The 26926-nt window shown below is 40.1% G+C and overlaps 1 protein-coding gene across 2 annotated transcripts in view; it reads right to left on the bottom strand.

Moving 5' to 3' along the window:
- The window catches only part of LEMD3 (LEM domain containing 3), a 42358-nt gene extending 18579 nt beyond the window's left edge, over window positions 1–23779 (bottom strand). For both annotated transcript variants that reach the window (XR_010720797.1, XM_066183193.1), the window contains exons 1-3: window positions 22205–23779; window positions 6352–6389; window positions 3870–3936 (exon numbers count right to left, since the gene is read on the bottom strand). Coding sequence is in view for 1 of the 2 variants with exons in the window: in XM_066183193.1 (XP_066039290.1) it covers window positions 3870–3936; window positions 6352–6389; window positions 22205–23729 (1630 nt within the window). In the remaining variant the exon portion in view is untranslated. The remainder of the gene's footprint in view (window positions 1–3869; window positions 3937–6351; window positions 6390–22204) is intronic.
- Window positions 23780–26926: the final 3147 nt, after the last annotated feature.

Below are 26926 nucleotides of genomic sequence, written 5' to 3'. Positions count from 1 at the left end.
TTATGTCTCAACTGATTCTAATACAGAAACCAAGTCAGATCTTCCTTTCCACACAGGCTAGAATATTTAAAACGGACTTTCATTTAGGGATTTAACTTATAAGCGGCAGCATATACAGGCAACAGAAATATCCAAAATTTTGAAGTCTTTGCTTTACACCGTAAATAATTTTCTCATTTGGTAAAAACAGTGGAAATCTAATATTTCAAGGAAGACACAGATTTAGCACAGATCTCTAGCTTATAGCTTGATATGATATGGCCACCAATAAGAACTGCAAGCAGTATACAAGACATTTGTTTAGTAAGTCTCATGTTTTCAGGTTACTTGCAGCAGAACACTAAAGTGGGAAGCTCAAGAAAAGCAGAAGCAGACCAAGAGCAAGTAAGAATGCCCAATCACCCAAAGGCAAATTCAACAGTTCAGTAATACTGCAGAACACCAGAACTTGCTAAATAGCTGTTCAGTCATGGGTTGGAAACAGCACAGTATAGATTACCTGAAAAACTAAAGATCAAGGAGTGTGACAGAACAGAGAGCCTGTGACAGCCATCACACACAGTAGCTGATACCTGAAATTAATATTAAGTAACTTCAGGTGTTTTGCCAAGATTTTCTTCCAGCCATGGATTTATCAGGAAGCCTTATTACATATGAAAGCCTAATTCCCCCCTGCATCTCAAGGATCTGTGTAAAGAAGGAAACCATCTAAATCCGATAGACTGTCGCACTGAAGAATGCCGGGCCAAAGAAATGGCTACCTAAGAAATCCTTTATCTACAAGAAAGGGTCACAGCAATGGGTAACATGCTTCTTGTGAATAGAGCGGCTAGATTTATTCATTTTGCAAGTCTGACTGAAAATGGATCTACTGGAGTGTCTCCATGAAAGATCAAGATATGCAGTAATTAACATATGCTGAAGTAATTCTAATTTTTAAAGAGCAGATATTTTGGTTTAGCAGAAAGTGTTGAGTACTGAAATATATACTGTTTATAAAAAGTTGATGTTTTGAAGAGTGGCTAAACCATTCAACACAAGAACACGGGACACACAAACTTCAGCTCAAGGGAGAAGCACGATCTGCTCATCCAGTTCTGAGTTTCCTGTGAGACAAAAATTACTCACTCTAGGTTTATCAGACTAGTAATTCAGAGAACAGTGATGCATTGAAGGCAACTATTTTTATATTGGATAATTAAGTAATTTGACATCGTATTGGAGCACCACAGTTCAGAATAGGTATCTACAGCTGGAACATGGTATATTAAGTCAAAATTAACAAACTGTTACTCTGACATTTTCTTCCTCAAAAAAACCTTCATGTTCTACCTTCTAAAATAAAAGCCCCATCACTCGCTCTCCATTTGAAGTCGGCAAGGTAAGAAACTAGATCAGTAAAAATAATGTCTGTTTTATGAAACAGAGCTAGAAACTAAATTTTGAGGGGGCCATCTTGATGGTAGTTAAGATGTGGAATAAAGCTTAACAGAACAGACTACTTCAAGTTTCCAGCCTGATTTTAATATTAATAGTTATAACATGAACAAATGATTCATAGCCAAGTATGAAATGAGAGAAACTTTTCCAAGTATGTGACAGAGAGACCTGAAAGGCACCACTTTGAGTAAATCTATATTCCTTAACTTCTCCTTTGAAGTGGTACACTGTGCAGAAGATCAACACTCTTAAATCCTGCACCTCCCTTGCAGCTTCCTCTGTTTTATGCCTTTTAAACTGCTTCCAGATATTGTGCCAGGTCTACATCAATAAGGTATTCAAAAATGGATGGCAGACATCTTCCTCTAGTGTCTTAGGAAACTTGGCATTGAGGAGAATTTCTGTCTAAGTAGAGATGGATTAGGTCCTTATTCAAACTGTATGAAAGCTACTGTGCTGAGCAACCAGGTAATCCCACATGACAGCTCCAGTCTGGAGTACCACCTAACCAGAAAGGACAGTTATCCTTTTCGAAAGAAAGCTTTTGAAGATCCTTCTGGGCAGAAATAGACTAATAGAGAATAATGCATCTTTGAGACCTGGTGAAGGAAGTAGCTGTCTTGGAGCATACAAATTCTTCCTCATAAGGCAGACAGGTAAAGATTTATATGCATCTATGTGCACTGAAGTAAGCCCCAGCTAATAAAGAAAACTCCCTTCCTTTTCACAGGTGTAGGAATTATGTGCCAAACCTTTTTATCCATGCAAGTACATTGTTTAGTGTATGGCCCCTGGAGGACCAGATGACACACTGAACAAAAAGCAAACTGTCAAAAGACAGAGGGAAGAAGCATGACAATGATCTAAGCAAGGAAAAGCAACAATCACCTCAAATGCTCAGCTATAGTACAGTCTATGTCAGAAGACAAAGATGATTAAGAGACTTGGAGCATCTCTCTTATGAGGGCGACTGAGGGAGCTGGACCTGCCCAGCCCAAGAAGAGACAACTGAGAGGGGACCCTATCAACATCTGTAATTATCTGAAGGGAGAATGTTAAGAGGATGGATCCAGGCTCTTCTTGGTGGTACCCAGCAATAAGACAAGAAGCGGTGGGCAGAGACTGAAGCACAGGAAGTTCCACCTGAACATGAGGAAGAGCTTCTTTACTGTGTGGGTGACTGAGTCCTGGAATAGATTTGTCCAGAATGCATGTGGAATCCCCCTTGCTAGAGATGTTCAAGAACTGTTTGGATGCAATCCTACGCCATGTGCTCTGGGATGACGCTGCTTGAGCAGAGAAGTTGGCCCAGATGACCTACTGTGATTCCTTCCAACCTGACCCAGGCTATGATTCTCTGATGTAAGCAAACCAAAATGTGTGGGGTTTGTCCAAATACCTATTTTATTCACAGGAAACACTGTAAATGCTGTGGAAACAAAATGTTTCTGCAGGAAGACAGATTATTGTCGCAATTTAAAGGGTATTACAGAGCTGCTCAAATTTCTCACACATTCCCTATACAGTCTTGACATATTACATTGTCGGCTTCATATCTGACACAGAGCTGTTTCCACATTTTTTCATGTTTGCAAAATGTCTGTAGCACCTGATAATAATGGTAAAGTCACCTTGGTAAAACTTGCTGAAGCAAAACAAATAGTTGGCACAAAGACCAGTAAGACCACCTGAACACATTATGGGTTAAATATGCAAGGATGATAAAAACGGCTTAACAGTCATGACACAGACTGAGCTGTAACTCTCATTCACCAGACCCCAAAGTTATAATCACAGCCTTAACTACACCATTTCCTGATTGTGATGTGTAAGTACACGTGCAGTTTAAAGTTGTGTTCCTTATGACTCTAGTCATAAAACCTCTGGTTTTATCCACCCTATTTTTACTTCGAATATTCAATAATACTATCACTAAACACCAACTCTGACACATTACTATATGCAGCACTTTTCATTACTATATAACTCATATGATTAAGTTGGACATTTTGTCCAACAAGGCAATCTTGTTCAACCACTACTGTTTACTTTATTAGTAACTATTTTATCACTGTTGCAAAATATTTAGATTTTCACCACAGTGAATTAACAACCTTTAAGAGACCCACACAGTCCTCTTCACATATAGCAAATTTAATTGAAGGCTTTTAACAAAATCAGATTTTAAAAGTATTAAGACATTGGGTCAAAAACCACACAGGGTCACAATTTTCAAAAGCCTATGTCATTAGCAACAAAAGGTTGATGGAAAAAAGACAGTGTAAGTGAACTAGAAACAGGATTTCAAGTTTCCCAAAATGGAACTCTAAATGCCTATCAGGGACCCAGTTATTGCAAATCACTATCTGAGCACAGGCTTTTTTGTAGCTGTTGCCATAACGTTACATCACAATATTTTTAAGTGTTACCTGCTACTTGTGCCAATTTATCATGAAGTGCATATAAGCTCTTCATCATGAGACTTATTTCATTTTCCTAGAATGAGAAAAACATAAATAAGTTAAAACAAGCAGTATTACAGATGTATTTATTTTCCATTTAGCCCCAAAATCTTCATATACCATGAGGAAAAAACCAAGGGTTTACACAAAGCTGTAATGTCACACACACCAACAATAACACAGGCAATAGATTTTGAATCCAAGTATCCACTACACTGTTTTTACAGATCTTGACTGAGGCAAAACTAGATTGCAGATTGCACTCTGATGGATCCACCAGTTAAAACCAAAAAACTCTCAGCAGTATTTTGATACTACTGAGAGATTGGTGAAATTACTCTAAAAAAGCCTTTTTTGTTTGGGGTGGTTTTTTGATAGCTACGACATGAAAATAAAAGTAAGTAAGTACTTACATTCTTTATAAATGTGCAGTGACATTTTATACAAGCCACACCAAAGTAACATCTGGCCACATTCCAGCATAAAATTCAGAGCAAAGGAAGATTTTTGTTGTCTACCTTCAAACTACAGTAATTTTATTTTAAAAAACAAACAACCAAACAAACCACCCACACCAAACAAAAAGCCAAAGCAAAGCACACCAGTAAGCTGTGGACTATCTTGCTGATACTTCCTGCATATACCATAATATAAAAAGGCCTAATTCCCAGAACAAGCATGAATATGAGATGTCATATAATTGCTATTTACAGGGGATTTAAACTTATCAAGATATTGAGCAATTTTATTTACATATAACCAGGACCATTTTGTATTAGAAGGAATTATTCAAAACATGTACAAAGAACATGCAATTACATACACATACAATTACATACAATAAAGGCTATTCTGAAAGGTTGAAGTTTTATCAAATGGCTAAGACTAGAGCTTTCATTCAAAAAAATACTCAAAAAAGTAATTTTCCACTTTGAAAAAAAAATTAACTATATTAGCCTTAATTCCCTGATGCACCAGCATTATTGACATAATTTTAAAATGTGAATAGTCCAATTTTTCTTCCATAAGAAAACTGCTACCAAAAAAGCAAAATACTCCTTTCATTGATCAAACAATGGACAAGTTATTTCCCAACAGCATTATCAACAATTACCAGTATCACCTCTCCGTATTCTGGTACTACAAAACCATCACTGAGATTAAGCTGATGTAGTTGATACTCCTCAGGAAACTAACCAACCTTATTAACTCATTTCCAGGCCAGAAAACACTGTCAATGGCAGAAGAGGAAAATCAGTCCTCCAGCACACACACACACACACTACTAGTAGTACTTCATGTTCTATATATTTACCAGTACGTGCACCCATGACTTCACTAATAGCTACATTGACATGAACATGAGAAATATTACTGTGACAAATTTAATCTAACTAATGGTTGGACCACATAAAAGAAGGAACTGAACAGTATAATCTTTGTAGCTAAAAAACCATCAAGCATGCAATAGGATTACTATGGAACAGTGCAGTAAGAACAGGAGAAAGTAACATATAGAACAGGTTCTCAGGCTGAGTCCAGTGCACAAAATGCATTCTCTCTGCACTAGTAAAGTCATTTTGAAAGAATCCCCAGAATCTGCCTCAAGAAATTTAATTTGTTCAAGAGATCCAGAAACATTTTCCATCTAAGAAACCAGCCAAGGCTACCTGCTTAATGTGCAATTATTCACTTTCGGAGAGTTCAATCCTAGACACAAAAACCCATCAAACAAAAAAAACCAAATGCCAGACAGTAAATCAAAACATACCCCCTCAAATCCTCCACAATTATCTTGCAATACTTGCTTATATATGCCTAACAAAAGCAGATCACTATGTTTACAATTCAAGTCAGAAGATAGAACCACCTGAACGCATGCTGCACAACTAAGAATAATACAGATAGCTTCAATGGTGACATCTCAAAAATGGTTTGCCTGATACTTCAGACAAAAAGTGAATATAGGAACAAGTAACAGAATGGAATCAAAGTGAAAAAGACAAATTTTTAAATCCATTTTGAAGGACTTTAACCCTTGCTGTTCTATAGCACTAAGTAAGATCGTGGGGTTTCATGTCAATCATCTCTTACCAGCTGTGCTTTCAAGGTTGAGAAGTCAAATGGCAACAATAAGTGAAAAACTGTTAAATTTAGTCTCAAAATCTACAACACTTTTCTTTTTACAACACAATGTTGTAAAAACATACAATGTTGTAAAAATAGTTTATTTACTATTTTCATTGTATATGAAGCAACCAGCATGCCACAGCCAAATCTTGTAATCCTATTATATTGCCCAAGACGAGAAAGAAATTAAAACATCAGTTACAAGAAGTGCATTTATTTCCTGCAAGTTATACTAAAACCACATGCTTCTGAACAGATCTATATTGTTTTTACAATCACGTGACAGATTAAAATCTCAGTGTTAAGTGGTTTTACTTACTTGTATTTTTTGGAGTTCTTCACTGAAGGGATCCTTGACTGTCAAAAGAAAAGAAAAGAAAAAAAATAATTCACTCTAGGGTCTGAAAATACTGAACAGGTATACCAACATTGTAGCTTTACGACGACACTGTAATAGTTAAGATAAAAACAAGGTCCATAATAAGACAAATAACAAAGAGACATCTATTAACCTTTGCCCTAACTCTGCATTTAGGTTAAATCAGAATTTTGTATGTCAACACATTTCACAGCTATTTCCTCACAAACAAAACTGTGCTTGCCATTTGCCAAACTCTTGCTTTAATAACTCAATCACTTTGAAATAACTGGAATGTTTTGCATTTTAGTGGACATTTCAGAAAAGGAAAACCCCCTTTTTACCAACCACTAATACACAAAACAAAGCTCTACAACTCAGCATTTTCTTTTTACAAGAGTGAGACACACTGAGAGCTCATGCACTCCCACGCATGTAGGTATCCACAAAACATCAAGAGTTGCCCACCCGAGAGTAGACTGATTGACAATATCGTGATTTCTGAACTACAACCATGCTTAAACTCATCAGTTAATTTAGTTATAAATGGGAAATATAAGAGAAATATAAAGGTTGACAGATCAAATTCATGGCAAGATTTCTCATTTAGGAGAAACGGAGGATACGAAAAAAACTAAGGACCAACTTATGAAATGGGGGTTCCCAACCTTAGTTAAGTGTAAGTGAATATGGGTAAGAAACAAAAAACATTCCTTTTCTAAGAAAAAACCTTATTATCTGTAAAAGAATGTGATTTTTAATAACTGCATGACCTCCAGTAGCACTCTTGCCAGCAGGCAAACGTTGATCCACTTCACCTTAGTTTCGAAAAGAAGTTTGAAGTAGAAACGATTACCCTTTCTTTGCTCCTGCATGTAGCAATGCTAAGATTGACATTCCTATGGTTACAACCAACAAATGATGTATAAAACAGTGAGACAATGAAAATGTTTTCTATATGAAGAAGGCTTGACTCTGTAACTTTGCAAACAAGTTTGTCCATGTGTCTGAGCTCAGAAAAAAATTAAGGATGTTATCTACCCAATAAGCCCTTCAGCTTCTTCTGATACAGCAAATGGAAAAAAAAAAACCCAAACCAAACCAAACCAAACCAAAACCACCCAAACACAGGGACTGGTTTTCCCAGACATCCAAATACTGTATTCAGCTATAAGATTAATCAAAGCTGATAGAAGCAGACGTTGAAAACTCTTGCAAACCAAGCCCTACAGCACTTCATGATTTCATTCTATAGGTCCAAATTCACAGCCATTGCTTACCGGATTATCAAGCTACCAACTTTAAAAAATTTTATGTATTTCATTCATCAACTCAATCGAACACACCCTGCACACTAAATGTGCGATCTAAACAGCCTCCAATAGGATTAAACACCTAGTTTGATTGTTATCTAGACAAGGATAATTATAGACTCCAGGGTCAATCTTATTGAGCATACATGAAATCTTGTTTGAGTAGTGGTTTTAGGTTGGAAGGGGTGTAGAAACGCAAGACACAAGAGAGTGTAGATTTCAGTTTACCTGACTAAACTGATGAAAGTCATGAAACAAACACATATGCAACATTTCCATGCCTGCAAAGACCCGCACCAAAAAACAGTCACCTGAAATCCTAGATATGCTAGGGCAGACCAGCAATTAAGTGGAGGCTATGGTGGTGGTTAGACTTTTCCAGCATCACAATCCCAGTGTAAAACACATTTGGGCAACTTCATTCTTATAAAAAATAACACCTTGAATTCATTAAGCAAGCCAGATGAGATGTCAGTGTCTGCCTCTCCTTCTCAAATATACAGTGGTTACAATGATCAATAATACCAACTACCTCTTCAAAATTACCTATCACAAAAATTACACAATCTTTAAAACTCCTTATTTTAACTCACACTATGAGATTTCTATGAAATCTCTCTGAAGTTAGTGATTGTTACAGTTAACCAAAAACTGAAGTACATTTTATATATGATGCCATTTAGTTTAGCATGACCGGTGCCTTAAGAGGCAAGTATGCAAAATGCAACTGCAGCAATTTATCAGCTGCCTGTGCAATTACAACTGCTAATCAATCTGCATTTATTTACCACATAGCCTCAATTCATTTGAGTTAATAGGGCCACTCCTTAAGTTCTTCAGTAATTCCTCTTCCAAACACACCCTTCTTTCTTTTGTCCAGAACCTAAACTCTTACCAAATCCTCCCACATGCTCCAGTCACAGATGTAAAGTCTTCACCTACTCCAACATGCCTAAGGTATTTCAATTTATTACATCAGCATTCTTGGTTCAAAAGTTTTCTTGACAGTTCTTAGAATACGTAACCATATTTGAACGAGTGATAAATTCTTATTCTACCAAACTAAACACTAAATTAAGATTTATTAATATAATATTTTTATCTGAACATATACTTCCAAGACTCCTCCTCAAAAAGGGTTTGAGACCTCTACAATGCAACAATTGCTAGCCTTGAAAATAGTCTATCCGGCTCACATTCTAATGGAGTTCAAAGAACAAATTACCATCGACTTACGCTACAAAGTTAAAACATGTATCTTGTACCAGACGAGAGAGAAGTAAGACTATTCAGCCCCTCTATAATATTCATGCCTTCACTACATTTCTCACTGTTCCACATTTCAGAGTCCTCTTCCTCCTTGCTATAAAAGCTACCTCTGAAAATTTCTGCAGCTCTATGCTCCTAACATTTTAAGGTGACATTTTTAACAGAACCATTATAATGTCATAATCTATTTCTGAATGCACAGAAAATTTGATTTTATAGATGAAAAGGCAAAATTCCAATGCAACTTTAAGGAGCTGTAGAGCCACAGCTGCAGAAACAAAAACGATCCCAATTAACCTGTAAGCACCTTATTTCTCAGTGTGATGACACAAAGCATCAAATACCATTCACCCAAAGGATTCAGAGACTGTGCACTACAACATGTATTTCCAAGTTAGCAGCTTCTGCAGAAGGAAGATAAGTACCTGCAGGGAAGAACATTCTCCTCTTCATCCACCATGCCACAAGCAGAACCCCAAAACAGAAGCAGCAACATTTCCAAAATCTATCTTACAAAGATGTGTTCTCTAAGTAGATAACCTAATGCTTTCCATCAGATTTTTTTCCTCTTAAAACAAATATAATAGCTCGATTATGTACTGCTACCATAGTAAGAAACACTACTAGAAGCACTGCTATCAGAAATGGGCCTTTAGCCCACCCTTTTTCTACATTATCTCGAAAACAAGTTTTCAACAATTTTACAACCCAAGTATTTTCTATGTCAGCTAACAGATCTGTAACTTTTTCTAAGTCTAGGATCAAGGTCTGACTTCACCCAGTGACATACTGTGTATGTGTCAAGAATAATTCCAAAACATTGTCTCTCAGAACTCCTAAACCTTACAATGCCAGAAAAATACCAAACAAACTAGTTATTGCATAAAATGTTATTTCCAGATCTCTATATTTCAATCTTCTTAAATAAAATAATCCTGCCTTTATTTTCCTGTCTGCAATTATTCAATGCTCAAAAGAGACAAGCAGTTTTGCATGACCTTCCAACTCCATATTTCTCTAATTCACGTAGAAACCACTTCAAACCAATAGGCTAAATCTCTCTGCTTTGGTAATAAGACATCAAATCATTCAGCAATTCCTTCACTACAGATCATCTTTGTGTGCTTTGGAAATGGTTTTTGGATTTCTAAATGAGTACTCCACTACAGTTCGAATAATCCTTGGCCCTGTCAATTTTGAAGAGCAGCATAATGTGCCACAAGGATTAGCAAACTCTACAAATGGCCGAACCTTTCCTTAACATCTAGTCACTTTTTCAACTGGCTCAATTTCAAGCACTTTTATTGATAATTTTTCCAGCCAATATGATTTTAATTTGTTCTGTTTGTAAGTGATGTAACGACTGACAACATAACCAAAAATTTCACGTTCACTTTTTTTGACAAAGCCCAAATTTCAAAAGAATTCAAACAATCATATTTGTGATATACACTTCAGACACATTTCCTATCAGTGCTGAAAATAAAAGCCTTCATTATTTTAGGTAAAAGGGCATGACCTACCAGAATTTCTCTTTGGAGTTTTTCACTACTTAAACAAAAATTAAAAAGCTAAAAAACTTACAACAAAGTAACCCTGTCCTTTGTTTAGCTGTATCACGCTTTCTAGAAAGGTCCAAATCGACTCCTGCCTACTTAAATACTGGCTAGAATAGACCTGAATGTTGAAAGGTGCCCCTGCGAGTCATGCCATTTTCATCCATATTTAAGAAGAGACGAGTGCTTTGGGAAAGCTTCTCATTCAGAGAGAATGAGAGTTAGAAAACTAACATTAGTTTCATGCTAGCACTTGTATTAGTGATCAAAAAATCTAGAAATTATAAAAACTGTCAGGTCTTAGAAATATTTAAGGAAATATTTTTAGTAACAGTATTTGCACATATGCTTTTTTGCATTATATTACCAAACACAGAAGAAACAGCTGTCTCTGCCCTATTAGGGAAAATGGCCCAAAAGTGCACTTGCCGTGAATTGTAAAAATTAGATTAAAACCATATTCCCTGCACACACATGCACATAGTATTTACTACAGGCTATTGTGTATACACAGGAATTTAAAAAAAAACAACCTACCAAACTAAGACTGCTCTTATGAGCAGTTGCAAAACATTACCAGGAGAAATGTTAGACTTCAGATACATATCAGCATCTTACAATGGGTAGAGAATCAGAATAGGCTTCTGAAATAGCTCTTCTGCGGCCTTCTGCACATCTCCCAAATATTTTGGCTCCTTACATTTTATAAGGTCAAAAAATACCCACCACTTCAACAAATGAACAGAAATTTAGAAAAAGGGGGAACTCCATCTTGAAAACATGGCAACAAAACATGTTTTATGTTACAATAGGAAGTGGTCCACTTTCCTCAAACTCCAAAGTTCAAAGTGGAAAGCAAACTAATAAAGCAAGTGCTATTGAAACAGGTTTAAGAATCAATGAGAAACTGCAATTAAATACTGAATCTACTGTCACTCTGCCAAGGAGCCCAGTCTTGATAAAAATATCCTGTGATTTTGTACAAGCAAAAAGGATTTCAGTCTTGAAGAGTTTCCAACATAAAAACACCCAGTTATAAACTCTTCTTCCAATTACAGACTTCAGTTACAAAGTACTAGTGAGTATGAACAGTTTACAACATTCAAAGGTAACATTTGAAGGAAAAACACTGACAATAAAATTCTTAAAAGGCCATTGATAATGAGCACGAAGTCAAGATACAGATCACATACGAATTTTTCCTTTTTTAACTGGGGTTCTGCTGTGTCTCTGTCCTTTTAATCATTCAGCACACATTGATCTATCAGTGCTTGCTGCACTAACAGCAGCAGAACTGCTGAACAATGTATTTACAAAGCCTGAACACAACAGCAGAACTCTGAGAACAGGTGCTCTATGCAGGACATATGGAGGTAGTTGCTTGCAGGTCTCTTGGTATGACAAAGATGAGCTTTCACTGAGGAAGCAGCAGTCAGTTTACCACAAGTATCCATATTAGTTAAGAGAAGAAGGAAAACTGCTCACCACATATTGTGGAAGTTTTAAGAGCTCAAAAGCAGGATGAGCTCAGCAGTAATACACAATGTAACACACTTGACTGGACATGCAAAACAGCAGGCAATATTGAGTTACTTCCATTTTTATTCCACTGGACTAAGATTCTGAAGAGCTGGCTAACCTTCCAGGCTGTCCACCATATCAACTGCACGTGTTTAATGATTTCTTTGCTTAATGTACCTGGTTCAAATAAAAATTATCCAAAGGGAACAACTGGACTAATACACCATTATCCTTTACTCAGATGAAGAGCCTGTTTAAACTAAGCCTGAACTTGAACTAACGTTATCATAACTGTTTATTAATTAAATAGGTTGTGCCTATTAGTTAAAAGGTTACATTATCAGCTTGTGGATTAAGGTAATGAATCTTCCAGAAGTACTGTGTGCACTTCTGACCCTGGTGGACCTAGAGAGGAGGAAAAAAAAAAAGATAAACCAAAACCTTTCTTGGCAAGAAACTCACCTGCCATGCAGAAACAGGGAAAAAAGAAGACAGAAAGAAGTACAAGTGAGTCTTACCAAGATCCTAAACACTAGGGACAATAAAACCATACCACACCTTTGGCACATGAGAACTCTGCAGAATGTAGGTCACTACACAGTAGCACAAAGCTCAGTGCTTCAACTATGAAAAAAAGGTTTACAGAACGAGATCCTAACTCTCTTTCCTCAAAGCATGAATCTCGTGCATAAGGGAGCTGGCCATATAGTTAGTCTGATCCCAAGGGTTGTGTAAGCAGCTCAGTAAATTACCATTTTGTGAATGGCAAAGGATATCACATGCTAACTCATTCCCTTACAGAAGGAATAGGCAGAACCTATTTGGCCTTAGATCCTCAGTTACCAGGACAGCTCCTTCCCAGGGCTGCTGCTTTTGTGTCATTGCCCTCCCGTCCGCTCTCCCTCAAAAGGAATCACTTTAATACCACACATCCTACACAGCAAAATAAAACAAGTCTGTATTTAACATCTCATGGTTTTCCTCCCCGCTCTACTTCATGTGCATTTGTACTCAATCTGCACATTTTTGCTGTTAGTTCAATAAGCAGCACCTTTAGCTGAAGGTCAAAAGAAAAAAAAAAAAAGTGTTTAAAGTTATAAATAAAAAGCCACTGCAGCGTACAATTCTGAAATATGCCGACACATCCATGCTCAATGTAAACAACTTAAACAACATAGCCTACAGAGTTTCTGCAGGGAGTACTATCTCTGATGGAAGTAAAACCTACCAGGCATTGATCATAATACACCTAGGATCACCAAATGGAACTGTGCATACCTACTTGCCCATTCCGAATGAATGAGCTCTCAGGAATACTCACAAGATTGGTATTTCTACTCCTAGTTCAAAGGTCACTGTACAAACAGTAGAGCACTATAGCTCTCTTAGATGTTCTCAACACTCCCTTTTTCATTTCTGAGTTTATATCCAAATGAACATGCATTTACCTTTATACGCAAAAGACAAAGCACCCAAACATGAACATATCCTTCAAACACAGCTCTGATTCCCTATTTCCCATAGTGCCTTACAAACACTTTTATCCACACCTGCTTTTGCATAAGCAGATGTAAAAGCATAAGTACTTCTCATGCTCACAAGATAAGAGAAACAAACCTCCCAAAAAAATTATGAGTGTAAATCCTTCTCCAGAAGAAAATCTGCTCCTTTGCTCTGATTTTCTCAGCTAGGCAAAGTCTCCCTAGGACAACATAAAACTCCTTACACAAACACACATACACACACACTCAAAAAACCCCAAACCCAACCAAATAATTAAACAAAAAAAAAAAAACAAACCACTTTTCAGTTTTTTCTCTGAAATACACTATGCCTTTCTCCTCCCCACACTTCCTTGGGTCATACACGGGGTGCACACCAATACAGAAACAGACTAGACTGGAACTAATACAATATTCTCCTTTGCAAGATACCACCATGGAATTTTATAGATCATTTTCTCTTGTTTACAAAGTAACAGTAAACTATTTCCAAGGAATTTGCAAACAGAAACAGTAAAAGCAACACTGCCACACTGGCTTTTCCCCATTATTAGGTTTGAACTGTGGATTTCCACAGCCTGTAAAAATGCCTCTAAGGCGTTTGTCACACATGCACCACCCAGTCTCACTCAACAAAACCCTCTTTGGTTGTCTAAGGAATGACACCTGAAAAAGAACAAACGGCACTCTAAACTTTAGACATAGCCAGAAATGAATAGAAATTCCTCAACAGATAAAATTATACTATTTCCTAGAAAATATACTGGGAAGTAAAAAACAACAAACACCAACTCGCCTCACAACAAACCCAAGCATTATTTCAGGCAAGAGTAACAAGAAAAACAAAACTCAAACCAGAACAAAAAGTAATCATGTATCTACCTTCTGAGACATGAAACCCATCCCTCACAGTAAATCTTCCATTGCTCTGTATCTACTGACATGTTTCAGATTAGTTCTAGAGCTAGACTTCTGTTCTCTATAACCAACAACATCTACATGTTCAGATAAAAACGTGTTTGATGAAATTGCGAGGTATGGGGATACGTGGGGTATGAGAGGCTTCTGCTGTGCAGGTTGATGACACTGAACAAACACTGGGCTAAGAACTACTAAATGAAGTGTTGTGGAGTTTTATTGCACCACTACATAGTGAGATGATGAGTATTGACGGTACAGATGGTTAGGGTAAGTGTCTTTGATAAGCAGCCTACTGAAAATACCCTATAGCTACCCAAAACAGTTAATAAAATTAAAGAATAGCCTTAGGTTTCTCCAATTCAGAGATTTAACTGACCAAAGAAACATTTTTTCTGTGGACTAAAGTAAAAGTAAGATCTAGATGTGGCCTTAAAATCTAGTGTTAGATAAACCACTACGTTTGTCCACCTCATGCCCAGCAGTCCTCTTGGGGTAAAGTTTTGTTCAGCTGACACCCAAAAGGGACAAGCTGATGCTGCATTTACCCAAGATGCTGTAAGACCAATGTAAACATTTCTTGTACTTTTTCAAAAAATAGAAGGTTAGGGGGATGTGGCCATGTATTAAGACTTAAGTGAATAAAAGCAGTATGAAGGAAGCCTTAGCATGTATATAAAACAATTATTCTGTAACAAGCCATCTTTAAATTTTTATTTAAGTAAACGGCCTTCTCTGAAACAAAGATAAAGTAGCTGAGGAGTTGTTCTACAATCCCTCATTAATGAACAGACTCATTTCTTACTTAAGTAGGAAAGATCAATAGAATTCAATGGATCTTAGAGAATACTTAGTAACTTTTAGTGCCTCTTAATTCAATGTTAGACATCTCTTTTTAAGCCCCTACTCTTCTGCAAACATTAAACAGCTTTTTGTATCAATTCAGACTGTCACTCAAGAGTTCATTTAAGGCAGCTGAAGGAACTGAAGACTCTAAACAGGCAGCTTTACTCAAGACACCTTGATGTTACAATATGACACTCAGTAAGCAGAAAATTTGATCTTTTCCCCTGCAAAAAGAATTCACCACTGCAAAATGCCAGCCATAACAGCACATCTCCTCCACCAAGCTATGCCCAACAGGCACCACATTAGCCTGTTTCACAGTTAACATACACCTACTCACACAATCCACAGCAGAATGTAAATACAAGCAGAACAGAAAAACAGCACTAAGTAACATTGTGGGAAGTACAGCACAGTAGGACTCAACATTGGACATTATAAACTCTAGCAAGCCTTCTAACACAGAAGGAACTTACACAAGAACAGCTTTAAGATGTGCAGTGGTTCTTGAATTTATCCCTGCCCAGATCAGTATGCTTCTTTCCATCAGTACCACTGCCCCTTTTGACAAGTTTTTCTCTATCAGAAAGACTCAAGGGGCAGAAGCTACCATGGTTACTTTGATCAAGACCTGAGCTACACCGTGTCCTTTTTTATTATAATCACAGCAAAGGCACTGCCACCTTCTTCCACAAATCCGTATCTACCAGGAGAAACAGAAGGAGCCAAGAACAGACAGGACAAACATAGTACTAATGAAGTTCTCAGCAAACATGGGATTGTCCTCCAAAAAAATCTTGTTTTCAATATACCTTGATTTCACAGTCCCTGACCAGTAAACTTATTCCCCTCAATCTAACACAAATCACAAGAGACAACTAATTTTAGCACAAGAACTATAAAGGCCAAAGGAATATATGCCTCATGATTACAACACTCTGTGATTCTCCATAGCACTGGAGTAGTACCTTCATCAACAAAAAAACACTGTGCTTGCTTAATTTAGTTGCCTGAGCTTTTTAGTGAAGCAACTTTCTCAAGCAGCAGTTCTGGCCTGTTCAAATGTTCACACTATTACTGAAACACAAGTCTAGAATCAGATTCTAGATCAGTTCAGTACAATTGTGCAAATCCTGCCAGCTTAGCTGGGTAAGCAGTCAAGCTAAAGTTTCCAATCTTCCACTCTCAGAAGAAATGGAGATCTCAAAAGGATTTAAATGATTTTTTTAAAAAGCAATTGTTTCTCAGAGATAGGAGGACTGCAGGCCTGATTCTCCTCTTGCAACTGGGATAATTATAGATTATGTAACAGTGCCAAGTAGGGCCCCTACAACAGATAAATTTAAGCAAAATTTAAGTCCTTGTGTATCATGGGATTTTCTTTAAAATATTTCCACCACATCCAACATCACTCTGTGTATCTCTGTGTAAGCGGAAAGATCTGCACTGCAGTTCAACAGTACTAGAGTTGACAGAGGTTCTTAACAAACAAACACACCCCTTTTTGCCTTCCCGCATCTTTCTAGTCTCTAATGCTTTTTAAAACAGAAAAGCTGTAACAAGATCTGATTTCAGATTCTGAATCACCTTTAATTTTCTCACACCAGAAATGAAATTTGCTTGAGAAAACCATGCACTATAGAATGCAGTGCAAACTTTTGATTACTTTTTGATACCTAATCAAAACAGACTGACTCCTGTCAGAGCTCTTCTTCATCCCTGCTCCACAAAAGAGTGATTCTAGTTCAAATTTTCCAGTATTTACTTTAAAAAAAGCATAGCCACCAACACCAACTTTGAAAAAATTGTCGTAATAAGAATCTACAGTAACGGCATAAAGAATGTTTTGTGCACATCCGCAAACAGCAGCACATTTAAAGTATGAATACAAAGTACCACTATCTCTCTAAAAATAGGAATTCTGAATTTCTATCATTTTTGTTTCAAACACTGCTGAGCAACATTCACATTTATACTTTATACTCCAGATCTATTACAAAGGTTAACAGACTGTTTATTATCCTTTAAGAATGACTTGAAGCTGTCAGCTGAGCTATTTTGTACTATAGAGCAATTACTTAGACTTTCCTAGATAAAAGTCACTAAATAATTACTCAGATTTTCCTAGATAAAAGGCCAAAATATTCCTAATTTAAGGAATAATTTCTGACATACCATAAGGAAGATGAGAGTTTAAAACTGTCAAGCATCCTAAGGAAATCAAGCTACTCTGCCTGGCTTTACCATATGAAGGTAGCCAAAGGATTCTTTTCATTTGATCTTCTGATCCTGATCCAAAACTCAGAAAACCATAGAATTAAGATTGCTGCAACAGAGATTAGTCTTCAAGAAAAACACCAGGATTTTCTTTTATATCACCTAGTTGAGAAATACTTCCTAACTAGGATTTAAAGCATTATACAGAAAGTGAAACAGCAATATGCTAATATTTCAATAGAAGTTGTTACATTGTTAAATACAAGTCAGGGTATCCCTTGCAAAGCACAAGGAATGTTAATAGGCACACAACTTAGGAACTCTGCAAATCTTTTAAGTTTTCTCCCTCCCTTTACTATGTCCTCTCCTACAAATACTTCTTACCCACAACTAATTTTCTTCCATTGAAGTCAACACTGTCAAGAATATAGACTCTCCTGAGAAGGTGATCTAAGAAGGCAAGTAAATTTGTAACAGTTATTGGTGAAATACCACAGCACTTCAACAGTAATCTGCAGGCCTGGGAGCATAAGAGTCATCATTTTGTCTTTTATACAGCAAGTCTAACCTCTTAGCAATTAAATTCCCTGCATAAAATTCCACAGAAGGTTTAACACCTGAGAGATTTAGACGTCAAGAACAAAGGAACATCAATTGAACTGAATGAAACTCTTAGAATTGCGATTTGCATAAGCTTACACTTGGCAATATACACAATTGCTAAGTCTCCCGAATTAACATTTCAAAAACACAAGTTGTAGCAAATATAGTAAGGATTATCCTCCTAGCAGTTGTTTTGTAACAAGTATCATAGAAATACCAAAATTACTAGCAACAGATGTCACTTTAAAAACCCTCTTCTTATAAGAAAATAAGATTTTAAACAAGACCTACCTGAAACTTTCAAGATTTTTTTTTGTTGTGGTGGCTTTGTTCTATATTGGGTTTTTTCTTCCCAATTGCTTCCCAGACAAAGTACTGGAGCAGAAATGGTAAAAGTAACTTACATACAACTTATTTCAGATTACAGACTTCAACAGCATCTGTACTAGCAGCCACATCTTTCAGAAAGGAAGTGAACCAGATCTGAAAGCAGCATCAACTGATCTGATAGTTACCAACTTTTTATGAAAAATAACTTCAGAATTAACTTCCAGGAGCAGCCACTTGAGATGCTCAGAGTAACATCACAAAGCCACAAAAATTGGAAGAGATACACAACTCTTCAGGGTTTAAAGAACCTGGGAAGTAGGCTAAAGTCTACCATTCTCCTGACAAAATACTACACTGGTTTGGCAAGACGTTGATACAATCCCAGTGTATTTTGAAGGCAGGTGCAATCAAAATATACTTTACAGCCAGAGCAAAATGAATGAGGTTACCAGCACCAAGCCCCAACTGATCTTTTACAAATGCAGCACTGTCAGAGATAGCAAGTACAACATGCACTTAGGCATTAGCTGGTCTTTTATGCGAGCTTGAAGAGCAGTTTATTTCAACAGGTTTAAGAAAAACCCCACAGACGTATATTTTACCTATATTTTAGATTTTAGACAGCAAAATGCATAAAAACCTTACTTCAAGTGACCTCTATAGCGTAGATACAGAAGAATTAGCCCAATTCTGATTTGTCTTTGAATATTTTATGCTACATGTGGAAAAGCTAAAGCACTTCATAACTGTTTTAGAGCTCTGAATAAGAAATCATTTGAGCACTATGCACAGTGTAAGTGACAAGTCCCTCCTGAAATTCTCTGCTCACCCCTTCTCATTTATATTATTACACCTGGCCTAAATTCAACTCCAACACCTGGTTTTAAGCCTCCCTCTCATTAGACACACCTCCTCTGTTCTTAGATTTCAGCCTAACAAATATTTAGGTGTTGATATTGAGTGTACTCTGTGATAAATATATTTCAATGTCACAAACATACTATCACCTTATTTTGATTGCATTTAATTTTAGGCAATTAACCATTAAGAAAATGAAGATTAAGCTCACTGTGCATCTTTCCCTGCAAATTTAAAACAAGAAGCCACCAAATACACAAATAACTGCCTTTACTGCTTTATCACAATAAGCAAAATTAAGAAGATGCATATATTGCAACTCTGCTGAACCCTAAAATTTTTATGACACAGATTGGAGTTTAAAATAACTGAATTTTTTCCACAATCAAATCACTCTCACCCAACTGAATCTTACCTACAACTACCTAAAAGACAGAAAAATCTCAATATCGAATCACCTCAATGAAAAGGTTGTTTTTGTGATAAACTATTATTTTTAATTAAAAATTACACATCATATCTGCTTCTACAAAAGAAACAGACAGTACACCCATATAAGCATAAGAGTCAAAGGACTCACCTGGATGATGTTTAGGCTTAGGAAGCATATAATAGAGACAGAATTCTACTCCTTTTCAGTATAAATCAGTCTTTATTACCCTATCTTGTCTGTTCTTGCCTGTTCTACAGCCCAACGTACTTTGGTTCCATATGCTGATTTGAGAAATTAGTAAGCACGTGCTAAACATATGGGCAAGGTAACTCCCTGCTCATTTCCACATTACTTAAAAGAAGTGGCCTGCTCCTCTTCCTGTCAAAGGAGCTAGCCACAAAACCTGCTGTTTGCTTCTGCCAAAGGACACTATTCCCCGTTCCCATTTGTTATGTTGCAGCAAAGCCTGGGGCTGTGAGACGTAGCACAGGTGAAATAGGAGTGCCACCGCCAGAACAATTCTTCAGGAAATCCACTTTCAAGAGCTCCACTGAAAAGACAGCGAGTGAGAACAGGCAAAGAACTGGTTTTCTTGAACAAGGCAACACTGGGCTACCAGAGCACCGACCGGACAGCCTAACCTAAGCAAGGTCCTCTAAGGAAAGGACAGTTTTTCCTAACAGTTCCAACTGGGTTAACTTTGTAAGAGCAATATCCTCAATGACACAGTCATCCCACATGCTCTATAGGAAAGTTCACATATTCAAAAACAAATTTTCCTTCAGTAAAAAAAAATCCACTCTGAACTTTAAGAACTATTGCTATCTGCATTGCTGAGACACTCAGCTTCTACCAAACAGGACGATAAGCCAGTTGTAACTCAACCACTGAATTTGGCAGCTTACCCCAGCAGGCTGACACATTTTCTCCCGTTAAAATCATTATATTTCAAGACTAAAAGAAGAATATAATACACGCTAGTGCAAGAATACAGCTTATCCATACATAGGAAAATGCAGCCACGTCTCTAGCAGTTATGGCCAGACGCTAACCAGAGTATGAGCAGTCCCAACAGTCACACTATACTGTATCTAATTATAGCCCACCTGCGTACGTTCACAGCCAGCCCAAAAAACAAGACTGAACAGTACTTAAACGCCACGTGGACCATTGCAATGAAACCACTGCAAAACCCCAAATCCTTGCTGCTACTGTCCTTCCTCCACACCAAATGTTTTACTTGCTCCCTCCCCTCCAAAGAGTGCAAAACAGAATTAAAAACTATTCTGCTACCCTAATGTAATGAATAACGTTCAAAAGGGAACAGAAAAAAGCCAGCCCACACTGCTGCCCTGTGACATCTAGCAGATCCCAAGATAACAGTCAGATCATTCCTTACAAGGCACTGTATACATGTCCACAAATGAGTATATAAATCCTCTATTCTCTATACAAGAAAATGTACACACTTGCATACACCTCACACACCATCCTCAATCATTTCAAGAAAAATGTAAATTGCCAAGAACCTTCTAACACTCTTACATCCCAAAACCAGATTTCTGCATAATTTCTCACCAGGAGCAATGAAAAATCAAGACAGCAATGGCATGATTTTTCTTTCCGATGTTAGAATCTTCACTGCCCACTTCAGAAGAGCCAAGAACTGAATTAGCATGAATCACCACCTTTAGGTGGTATGTTTCCATTTTTGTGTTCTTCATTAATAGAAAATCATCGTTTTTATATCCATTCAAGAAGTTACTTCCACATGTTAAAGAAGTTCCCAAAAAAATCAGTATTTTAAAAAAAAATGAATGCTCTGAAACTCAGACTAAAGCACAGCAGTATTTCATGTATAAACGTTAACGCAACTAAATTTAGAAGGAAGTATTTATTAGAAAAGAATACACAATAGATCAAGTATTCACTGCACAAAGTCTGTTGTAGTGTGTAACATCATCTCAGCCTAGGATCCTTTTCAAGCCTCAGCACACATGAACAAAAACAACCTGCTTTATTACCAAACAATTACAGCCAAATCTTAGCCCTGCAGGAATCCCAGGTAGCTAATTGTGTACACTTACTACTGTGAGATTAACATAAAGCCTTACATCGTCAATTCTCTATTAACCATACTCCTGCTAAATCGAACAAAACCCATAGAATTGCTTTGGGAAGAAAACTTGCTAGAAAACAAGGTATCAACAGATTACAGAAGGGAATGCTGGAATTTAAGTTTATCCTCAAACGTCTTGCAAGCTTATTATACCAGCCTGCAAAGTACACACATAAGAAAAGACAATTTCTCTGTGCACCGTCCTCTAAAGAGATTATACTAGGTGGAACCCAGAACTGTACAGTAAGGGATGTCTGGGAATGCAAAGGTGTATTAACAGTTGTTACAGCAGTTGCAGAAACTGCTCTTACCCTTCACCTAATACTTACTGTTGGCTCCCACATCCTCAGCTACTCCAGAACCTCTCATTCTCAGGTATGTGAATCCCAGTATCAGAAAGAACAAGCATGCAGCAGTTAAGAGGAACATGGACAGGTAATGTGCACTGAAGCCTCCAGTGGTGGATACCTCCTCTCTTTTGAACTGTTGGAGAAGCTCCTCCTCGGGCTCAGAGAGATTCTTCTTGTAGGTGTTTTTCAGGTAGGTATGATTTGAACCCGTATGATTGGAGTGGTTGAGTCTAAGGGAAGAGGTGCTTCCACCCGGGGGAAGGCTATTAGTAGAGGAATAGATCCTGGATTCAACATTACAGCTACCAGGAGCACCGCTGAGAACATGATTATTGGTCGTTTTCCTAATGGTGCCTGGAGGGTCACTGATTTTGCCGCTATCCACGTCCGTGATCGGTGTTGGCAGCAACAATACTGATGGGGACTTCTTGGATAGGCCAATGCGGTATCTGGGGCTGGAAGGACTAGAGTCCAGATTTTCACATCCTCCTCCTCCTCTTCCCCCCACCACCGCCGCTGCCTCCTCCTCCTCCTCTTGATTTCTGCCCCTGTCTAGACTGCCGGCAGCAGCCGCCCCCGCCGCCCTGTCATTCGTTACGAGCACACCAGCACCGCAGCCTCCGCCAGCCCTTTCTTGGCCCGTCTCCATCACGCCAGCGCCGGCTGCAGCGCATTTGCTTGTTATGAATGGAGCAGGCGACTTGCTGAGGCTCCGTCTGGGCCGGCGAACTGCAGACTCCTCCTTCGGTCCCTGCTGTTTGGCCCTCGCCCCCGCCGCCTCCTCCTCCTCCGAGTCCGAGTACTTGTCCCTGCTGCCTCCGTAAGAGAGGAGCCGGTTCCCGTTCACGGTCCGGTTCTTCCACCGCTGCTGCTCGCTCTCCTTCTCCTCCTCCTCTTCGTCGTCCTCCCCCTCGCCGTCCCCGGGCTCCCTCACACCCTGAGTCGCCGCCGGTCTCCTGGCCGCCGCCCCCCACCAGGCGTTGGGCTTCCGCCGGGCCGCCTCCTCCGGGGGGGAGCTGCTGCTCACGCCGCAGGCGCCGTGGGGGGCGCCGGGCCTGAGGCCGCGGAAGAGGGGCGCAGCGCGCTCCCTCCTGCCGCCGGCCTGGCTCCGGGGGCTGCTCTCCACGTCCGACTCGTCCGAGCTGAAGCCCAGCAGCACTTTGCCGCCCCCGGCGGGGGGGACGGCGCGGCCCCGGCCGCCTCCGGCGGCAGCCCCGGGGAGGAAGGAGTGCTCGGCGCCGACCAGCCGCGCTCCCTGGGCCGCCCGCCCGGGGCCGCCGCCTCCGCCCGGCGCCGCTCCGGCTCCCGTGTTATTGTTGTTGCTGTTCCGGGTCTTGTTGGCGCCGCCGCCGCCGCGGGCCCCGGCCCGTTCATCCTCGCGCAGCTTCTTCAGCTTCTTCAAGTAGACGGGCCGGGTGCTCTCGGTGACCGGCCCCGGGGAGAAGCCAAAGCGCCTCAGCTCCGAGAAGAGCTCCTCGTCCGTGAGCTGCGCGGCCGTCGCCATTTTCCGCTCCCCCGCCGCCGCCGCCGCCGCGGCGCTTCCGACCCACGCGCCGCGCCGCGCTCCCCGCCGGAACTGACGCGCCGCACTCGGCTGTGGCCGAGACCCGCCCGTCACCCCGCGGCGCCGCCCGCCGGGAACGCGGCCGGGCGGGCGGGGGAGCGGGGGGATGAGCGGGGCGGGGCCGCCCGGCGCCGGCGGCCCTTCCTGGCCGCCCCCGCTCGGTCCCGGCTGTCGCGCGGGGCTGGCGCCGCTCCCGCCGCCCTGGCGAGGGAAGGGGCCGAGGATGGCCCCGTCCGCCCCCGGGCTCGCGGAGGGGGTCCCGGGCGGGAGTCGCGCCGTGGCGGCGGCGGGTGGCAGCAGAGACGGCACCGGCGAGCGGGCGGCCCCCGGCACTGCGCGGGTGGCCTGTGGGAGGCGCTCTCGGCGGCGGCGGGGAAGTGGCGGGGCGGGGGGCGCCGAGGCCGGGTGGTGGGAGGCAGCGGCGGCTTTCGGAGCTGGAAGGGCCGCGCTGGTCGGGAGCGCGCTGTATCAGGCGCGCCTGTGAACGGACAAAACCGCGGCTGCTGCGGAGTGTCGGAGGGCTCGGGAATGTGATGCAGTGGGCAACGTCAGACCGAGCACTGAACCAACGTTAACGCCATTCCCGGATGTCAAATTTAGCCTAAAGGTGGCTGGAGAAACGGGAAGAGGCTGCTTGCACCTTTTGGCGGGCCCTTCCCGAGGTGGCTGGCAGCGGCTCCTTTCCACCAATGTGCCTGGTGGGAGCAAACCTTTCCCTGTTGCAACTCCAGCATCAGGACATCTCGGCTGTGAGGAAACATACAGCCTCTCATACATACGAGAGGCCGTAGTCTTAGGCGGGACCAGGGGAGGTTTAGGTGGCACTTTAGGAAGAATTTCTTCACAGAAGGGGTGATTGGACATTGTAATGGACTGCCCATGGATGTGATGGAGACACAGACCTGGAGGTGTTTAAACAAAGTGTCACATCCAGTCTTAGTGCTGTGTTGTAGTTGCCGTGGTGTTACTCAGTCAAAGGTTGGACCTGATGGTCTGCGGTCTTTTCCAGCTTTATAAATTCTGTGTGATTTTGCATGCAATTAATTTTGTAATTACCTGGATGTATTTTGCTTCTTTTGGAAAATATAGTTCTTCGTATGTATTGCAGTTGAAATTGTCAAACTGTGTGCAGAAACATGTACTTGTCAAATGGTTGTGCCAATATAAAGAGATGTCGTCATCCTTGCATTTCTCAGAGCGTGTGGTGTGTGCTGACCCTTCTGAATGGGCCCTTTAGCCACAGAGCCTCGTATGGAGGCTTCAGAATCTCCTGGCCTGCCTGTCTCTACCTATCCATCCTGAATGACAAAACCCTGGGCTCAGCTTCGACATACCACATCAAAACCACAGGAGGCTGAGTTCCAGTTTTGACTTAGCTCTGACTGGCCTTGCACCACCATTGGCAAAAGTGGTCCAGAAACAAGACCCAACTGCATGAACAGCTGTGTGTTCCCCCTCACACTCTGCTGCAGTGAGAATATTGTGGATGTGCCCTGCTAAAGTCAAAAGTGAAGCTGCTAATTTCATTATTGAGGAACATTTGCAGAAAAGGAATTCAGGTAGCTGTGAGGCAGCTATGTGTGAAGATCAAGCCAAGTTTACTGAGCTAGAGGAGTGGCCAAGGGCCTTTATGACTGCAGTGCTTTATATGGCACCTCTGTGCACAGCCTCTTGTTTCCGTGACAGGAGCCGTTTCACATACGGCTCCTGTGCTTTGGAGGAATGCACAGAACTCCAGTTGTAAGGATGATTACACTCAACATGACCTCCATCACACATTAAACCGGTAATGTAAATGTACCTGTTCTGTCCTATTCCCCAATCTATACTAGCCAACTGATACCATAAATACCATGAGAAATGCTTCTGGCATTCCATTCCTCCTCATCAGTGAGAAGCAACCCACACTTTCCACCAGTTAGTTGGGATACATGTTTGAACATGCCCCGCCACATCCAGTGCCTGCCTCCAGCTGCCTGTGACACTGGCCAATCCTACAGCAGTCACTTCCAGCCCAGGTACCATTCTGGAAAGCACCTGCTTGGACACCTTCCTTCTGTTAGTAGAAGGTATGCTGTCCAGCAAGAAAGTGAAGATCCTGTCATCCTACCAAGGCTAGTCGTATCTTCTCTCTGTTTGTTACAGCAAGGGCAGGAGTTACTTTATAAAACTGTTTACTTAGCAGCAGGACTGCAATAAATACTATAAATTGTTAACAATTAAATAATCTCCTGCAAAACTGTAGCATGTATGTACATGGAACAGCTGACTGAGAAGTCTACATATTCCAAATCATGATATAAAATCTGTGTGCCAAAATGTTTTGAAATGTTTAAAAAATATGTCTTCTGGTTGTACTGAAGTAAGGATACTTCCATTACCAATCCAAAATCACCACATTTCTTTCATAGAATATATTAGTATAAATCCCTTATTTTTGCTGATATCTCCACATAGTAAATTTTTAAGTCAATACTGAAAGTGGTTACTTTTCTAAAGGTAAATTTTGACTGCGGGGAGTGTGGAGACTGTTATTCATCAGGAAAAAATGGTGGTTGTTTTTTGGATGTTTTGGGTTATATTTTCCCTCTCATCCTTGAAGGACTGGTGTTCTAAAGAAACTCTCAGTTCTTCCATTGTGTGGAAAGCTGTTCTGGAAGTTAGCAGACTTCTAACTTCTAAGCATAGTTATGTTGACCTCATTAGACTGGTACTTGATGTTGTATCTTAACACCTCTTTTATTTTTCTTTCCTGATTCCAGATTTATGCTTTCTTTTCAAGTTGCTAGAATGTGTGAATGACAGCTGCCTTTCAAATGTTAGCAAGTCTCTCACTGCAACTTCCTCTTCAATTAATGCAGCCCACTCCCTATACAAATCACAGTTGCATACCTGAAGCATGTAGAAATCATGACTCACGTCTAAATGAAATATTAACCTGTTGTAAAACTCCAGCTATTGTAAATGCTGATGTATTTCTATTTACCTTTTGATTTTTGAGCCTTAAGGTATGCTGAGATCACATTTTCTTAGGAATGTGATAGTAATGAACATGAACATTAGTGAAAAGTAGGAATGTGCCTTTCCTGTCTTTTTTAAGAAAAGTAGAGATAGTCACACAATCACAAATCTCTAGG

The sequence above is a fragment of the Chamaea fasciata genome, unplaced genomic scaffold (assembly GCF_029207755.1).
Source record: "Chamaea fasciata isolate MVZ Bird 193981 ecotype frontalis unplaced genomic scaffold, bChaFas1.0.hap1 SCAF_5, whole genome shotgun sequence".
Lineage (NCBI taxonomy): Eukaryota > Metazoa > Chordata > Aves > Passeriformes > Sylviidae > Chamaea > Chamaea fasciata.
The sequence above is the reverse complement of the archived record's forward strand: the minus strand, read 5'-3'. Positions and strand labels throughout refer to the sequence as shown.